This window comes from Chrysochloris asiatica, unplaced genomic scaffold (assembly GCF_000296735.1).
Source record: "Chrysochloris asiatica unplaced genomic scaffold, ChrAsi1.0 scaffold00029, whole genome shotgun sequence".
Taxonomy (NCBI): Eukaryota; Metazoa; Chordata; class Mammalia; order Afrosoricida; family Chrysochloridae; genus Chrysochloris; species Chrysochloris asiatica.
In genome coordinates this window covers 2521749-2528265 of record NW_006408547.1, presented here as the reverse complement: position 1 = coordinate 2528265, position 6517 = coordinate 2521749, and the positions used below count along the sequence as shown (strand labels likewise).

The following is a 6517-nucleotide window of genomic DNA, read 5'->3' as shown; positions in this document are numbered from 1 at the left end:
AACTGACAGAAGCCACAGCATTTTCAGTCGCCTCATATACATATGAAAGTTCAACATTGAATATGGAAAATATGGGAAGAATTGAAGTATTTGAATTAAGGTATTGACAAAGAATATTGAAAGTACCAGGACTATCAGAAGATGGCAAACAAATTTATCTTGGAAGAAGTTCAGCCAGAATGCACCTGAGAATCAAGGTTGTAAGACTTCATCTCTCATACTTAGGACCTGAAATCAGTAAGGATCAGCTCTTGGAGAAGGACATGATGTTTAGTAAAGTGGAGGTTTAACACAAAAGAGGAAGATTCCTTAATGAGATGTATTGACACAGTGGCAACAAGAATAGGTTCAAATGTCACAACAATTGTGAGGTTAGTGCAGGATCAGTGTTTCATTCTCTTGTGCATAGAGTCTGAACTACCTCAATGGACCTAACAGTAACAACGATAAAAGGCAGAGGAAGAGTAAGTAAGTAGCCTAAAGGATCACACATAGTAATTAAGGGACTAGCATTAACCCAGCATTCTGGAACATGATCCTACACAGTGTATCTTTCCCAAATTTCAGCACTTACTAGCTCATGTCCTGGTATGGCACTGTGGATTAATGCATCAGACTGTGAAGACGTTTGAACTGCAAGGTTGGCAGTTCAAGCTCACCAGCTGCTCCTCGGAACCCCTATACAGGGTTGCTATGGGTCAGAACCAACTCAACAGCACTTAACAACAGCAACAACATATCTCATATGCTACAGAGGATAGAAATGTTGTTATTGTTAAGTGCCATCAAGGCAGTTCCAACTCATAGTGACCCTGTATATAGAGTTTCCAAGGAACAAATTGGTGAGTTTGAATCACCTACTTACTGTTTGTTCAAACTGACCTTGAGGTCCAAAACTTATCCTATGGCCCCACACCAGGACTAATTGAATATATTTTGATAACCCCCCAAAAAAGGAAAGAATAACAAGAAATCTGTCCCAGTTCACACCGAAATTTAATGATAAAGATAATTGAGGAACCCAGACCTCAGAAGCTATAATCTAGATGTATTCCCTATATGGCACTATGAAACCATCACACTCTTACATGTTGGAAAGTCCAATTCTAATCCTTACCTCATCATTTACTAGCCATGTACCTCAGGTAAATCACTTGATCCCTCTATGTTCAACTTACTTCTCTGAATCAATAAGGAAATATTCAAAGCACTTGAGTGTGATTGTGTGGTTGGGTGTGAAGTGGTAATATTCTGTGCTGCCTCCTTAGCTGGGGCATAGTCATAAAGAATAGTTCCAAGTACAATTTGGGAATATGACACTTTTAGATGAAGAAAAATCAAACTTCCTTTTTATGAATTTCTACACGTCCATCCCTTTATCAAATGCTGCTTACTTTCCTCCATTCTTGTCCCTGTGTCCAGTTTTCCCTGCCACCTGTGATGTTCAGTAGCTACTTAGGCATTGCCTAGAAAAGAGTTGAACTTGAGTTTGTTGATCATCTGATTGGGAAATAAAACTCAGATATGTGGAAAGACCCAGCAAGCAGACCCCCACACAGCTAGAATGACATGACCTCATTTTGTTTAGTTGCTTTTGTTTGGTTTTGTTTTCCTTCATAAATTTTCCCAGAGCTTTCTGATGTATAATAAATTCAAATTTTCCTTACACAGCATTTTAGTGTCTTTTAACTGTATGTACATCTGTTCATATTGTTAATTTTTCTTACTTTCCTTGATCAAAATTAGCTTCAATGAGTCAGTTCTCTTAGAAAACATAAAATAGTCTTGGATAATTTGCAACTGTAGATTTTGGTGTTCAGTAAACACCATGGAATCAAAAGCTAAGTTCCATTATATTTATTCTTAGGCCCCAAAATACTCTCATCTACTTATGAGAAAGTGACTTCAAATGATACCCAATATTCAGATAATATTTTTGTTAAAATTGTAGCAAGCTCTTCTGAGTACCCTGAAAGTGTTTAAGCCCCAGAGTCACGCTGATACACTGCAATCTTTTTTTGTTTTTGTTTTTACTGTATCAATTCTTGGTGAAAATTGCTTCCCTTTTCTGAATGTTGAATGTGTTTAACAGCCTGAAGCTATAACGAAACATTCTTTTATTGCTGTTGTTGTTGTTGTTAGGTGCTGTTGAGTGAGTTCTGACTCATAGTGACCCTATGCACAATGGAACATAGCACTGCCCAGTCTTACACCACCCTCACACTGTTACTTATGCTTGAGTCCATGGCTGCTGCCTCTGTGCCGATCCATCTTGTTGGGGGTCTCCCTCTTTTACACTGTCCCTCCACCTTACCAAGTCTGATGTCCTTCTCCAGGGACTTGTCCCTCCTAACAATATGCCTGAAGAGAGAACACCTTGTCATCCTGGCTTCTCTGGAGTATCTTGCTGTACTTCATCCAACACAGATTTGTTCGTTGTTGTTTTTTTGACAGTCCATTACTAGAGATATTGAAATTACCCTTATTTTTAATCAGTACAACTTTATTAAAATCATAACTAAGGACAATAAAATAATTCATATGATTGTATTCCCTTTATAAAAGCTTTTGTCATTGAGAAAATGAGCATGGATACAAATTGTGTTTTTGAACTATTGTCTTCTCATTTTGGACATCTCCTGTAACGTAACTCAACCTGCTCTCCTGTCCCTGCAGGAACCAGCATCTTCACTGTCTATGAGGCCGCCTCACAGGAAGGATGGGTGTTCCTCATGTATCGAGCAATTGACAGCTTTCCCCGGTGGCGATCCTACTTCTATTTCATCACTTTAATTTTCTTCCTTGCGTGGCTTGTTAAGGTACTGCAAAAGTTCTTATAAACAAAGTCTATGTTTTCTTACCATTTCTGCAGATCTTTTGTTTGATTTTGCTTGCAGAATTCTTTCTTCTTTCCAGTCTTTGGTAATTGTGATTTGTAACTTTCTTGTAGAATGTATTTATTGCTGTCATCATTGAAACATTTGCAGAAATCAGAGTGCAGTTTCAGCAGATGTGGGGATCAAGAAGCAGCACTACTTCAACAGCCACAACACAGGTACATAGCCAAGCAAGCTGATTTCATAGACCTTTGTTGCCACTGAGTTGATTCCAATCCATAGTGACCCATAGGTCATGGCACTCAGTAGAACTAGTCCACAGAGGTTCCAAGGCTGTAATCTTTGTGGGGGCATATGGCTATGTATTTTCTCTGTTCTTTCCTCCAAACAGCAGCTGGTAGGCTTGAACCACAACTTTTCAGTTAGCAGCCAAAGGCTTAACTACTATGCCAGTGTACATCCTCTGTCCTGGCCATTAGTAGAACTTCAGAAAGCTCAGCTATACCTGCTTCCACCATCTCACTCACTCATGGAGCTGTTTAAAATCACAGGTGTCTGGGCCTGAACTCGGAGCAACCATATCCGATTTTCTGGGCAGTACAACAATGGCGCCTAGATTTTCATACCTCCATGGGTGGTTTTTGACACAAAGTCTGGTCTGCCAGCTACATGTATTAGGTCGTTTGTTTCCATATTGGCATCACAAGTCCTCGGAGGGCTTGAAGATAACATACAGCAACATGTGACATTTCCCATTATCAATAAACATTTGGTCGTGGGTCTATACAGTATTTAGAGGATTCAAATTTTTGGAATGGAAAATATATTTTATTCACAAGTATGCAATCACAGTATAATAAACTATGAAGAAGACTTCTCTTCCCCACATGCTAGCCTGTGATTTTTGAGTCCTGGTGTAGCACTGTGGATTTAAGCGCCAGACTGCAAAGCAGTTTGAACAGGTTCAAGCTCACTAGCTGCTTCTCAGAAACCCTATACAGGGTTGCTATGGGTCAGAAACAACTCAATGGAGCTTAACAACAACAACATACTTAGAGAGTTCTAGTGTGGTTCTGTAGGATAAGCACTGGACTGCTAACCACAAGGCCAGCAATTGAAACCCAGAAGCCACTCCTCAGAAACCCTATATAGGTTTGCTGTGAGTCAAAACTGACTTGACAGAACTTAGTAACATATTCAGAAGGTATGCTGTATGCGCTTAAGAAATTGGAACTGCCTTGAAATGTTACTAAAAGCAGCAGGGCAGTAATTACATAAAAGGACAATGTAGATACAGTGTTTTTGTGTGTGTGTGTTTGCATTTTGATAGATAGAAGGAGGAAAGGTAGGTTTATTTATTTTACTAGCATGAGGGAGAAGGGGATATGGGATCTCTTGGAAAAGATAGCAAACATAAAAATTGCAAAATGAAGATTAAAGCATTATTTTAATTCATTATAATTATTATTTAAATGTTAAAATTTAACAGAAGATTAATACAAATCTATAAATACTTGATCTCTTATGCAAAGGTATCTGTGAAAAACCCAAAGTATGATTTTTACGTTAGAAGTTTTCAAATAAAAATTTTTAATAATTATATGATAAAATGCTATTAAACATACTAAAGCAATTCCATCTTTTACAAAAATCTCTATGATGTTGTAAAAGATTGAATTGTTTTAGCCAGTTCTTTATAAATTAAATACTGTTGATGTTGTTAAGTGTTTACAAGAAGCTATTCAAACATTCAAAAAAAAGAGATTTTTGTAAATTGCTGTCTGGTGGTGGTGGTACTGTGCCGTGCAAACGGTTCCGACTCATAGTTACCCTGCGTGAAGTTTCTAGGCAGTGGGTCTTGGTGGGAGTAGAAAGCCTCATCATCACCTACAGAACAGCTGGAAGTTTCAAACAGGTGACTATGAGGTTAGCAGCCTGACTTGTAACTGCTGGGTTACCAGAGTTCTTTAAAATGCTGTTAGGTGACATCATAAATGGCATTTAACAAAACCTTTAAGGAATGAACTACCTCTAATGTTCATATCTTCACTCATCTCTTTTAGCAAAGATAAATTATAAATTCCCAAAACCTGTTTAGAGATACTTCGTTAAGGAGCCAAGAAAACACTGGGAGGATAGGTTTTCCATTAAGACTTCAAAACCTCAATAGAAATATAGTCCTGTCAACAGCAATACAGAATTTACATTCAGGGTTTTGGAGAGAGAGCCTAAATTTCTTTAAAACCACTGATTGTTCTATTATGTTTACCAAGTAACTCTTTCATATAAAACCACAGAGGGCAAAGTAGTGTTTAGAAGCACCACTAAATCTGCCAGCAGTTACAATGAAAAGAGAACTAAGAAGAGACTTTGAACAAAGTTATACAAAATTATTTTGATGTAAAATTGGACTTAATCAGGACGTATATACGTTAGTAATTCAGATGGAATGCATCTAGATATTCCACAGAGATAATCACATAGAGAATTGTGGAAAACCTTCATTAAGAAAAACTCAGGAGCTGAGGACCTAGTTACTAAGCAACAGAAGCTCCTGCAGTCAGCTTCTTGGTAAACCACCACTTAGGTAGCCTAGCAACAGGCCTCCCAGACTCCTCCCAGCACCTCACCAGCCACAGACAAGTGGCCCTAGATGATTTCCTGTGGGTAGCAAGGGAGAGGCAATGTTTTCTGTGGTCCTGTTAAATTTGTAAAATCTGACCGGACTCTTGCACAAGGGCTTCTCACTAAATGTTTCAAAGACTAAATCACACAATTTTAATTCTAATGGAACATCCTTTGAGGAAACAAAACAAAAGATGATTATTCAAAAGCACACAGATTTTCAGAAGTTGAATCATTTATTGCATTTCTCTAGTACATAAAACACACACAAAGAATCACTAATTGGAAAATAAGGCCTTGGTGATATAAACGATGCTGGAGATTGCATGAAGGGATTTTGTAATACCATTGAGTTGTTCATTACATTTTAAACAATGTAAAAAATGACTGTATATAGGGATCTCACCAGATGGCATACACAAAAATCAGATTGACTACATCTGTGGAAACAGATTGTGGAAAAGCTCCAAAATCAGTCAAAACAAGGCATGGGCAGATTGTGGAACAGACCATCAATTGCTCATATGCAAGTTCAGGCTGAACCTTAAGAAAATTCAAACAAGTCCACAAGAGTCAAAATTTGACCTTGAACATGCCCCACCTGAATTTAGAGATTATCTCAAGAACAGATTTAATGCATTTAGTCACTAATGGAATGACATCAAGAACATCATACAGAAAGAAAATAAAAGGTCATTAAGAAGACAAGAAAGAAGGAAAAGACCAACATGAATGTCAATCAGAAGAGACTCTGAAGCTTGCTGTCCTCTGTAGACATGCTAAAGCAAATGGAAGAAATGAGGATGTAAAAGAGCTGAATAGAAAATTTCAAAGGGCAGTTCGACAAGACAGTCAAATGCTATAATGAGGTGTACAAAGCCTTGGAGTTAGAAATCCAGACGAGAACAACTTACTCAGCATTTCTCAAGCTGAAAGATCTAAAGAAAAAATTCAAGCCTCAACTTGAAATATTGAAGGATCTATGGGAAAAATGTTGAATGATCCGGAAAACATCAAAAGAAGATGGAAGAAATACACAGACACTGCAAAAAAAA

General features: G+C 37.8%; 1 protein-coding gene across 1 annotated transcript in view; it reads left to right on the top strand.

The window, feature by feature from the left end:
* NALCN (sodium leak channel, non-selective) overlaps positions 1-6517 on the top strand; it is a 535846-nt gene that overhangs the window by 153981 nt on the left and 375348 nt on the right. Inside the window, exons 7-8 of the mRNA XM_006846666.1 lie at positions 2677-2819; positions 2951-3055. Coding sequence (XP_006846729.1) covers positions 2677-2819; positions 2951-3055 — 248 coding nt within the window. The remainder of the gene's footprint in view (positions 1-2676; positions 2820-2950; positions 3056-6517) is intronic.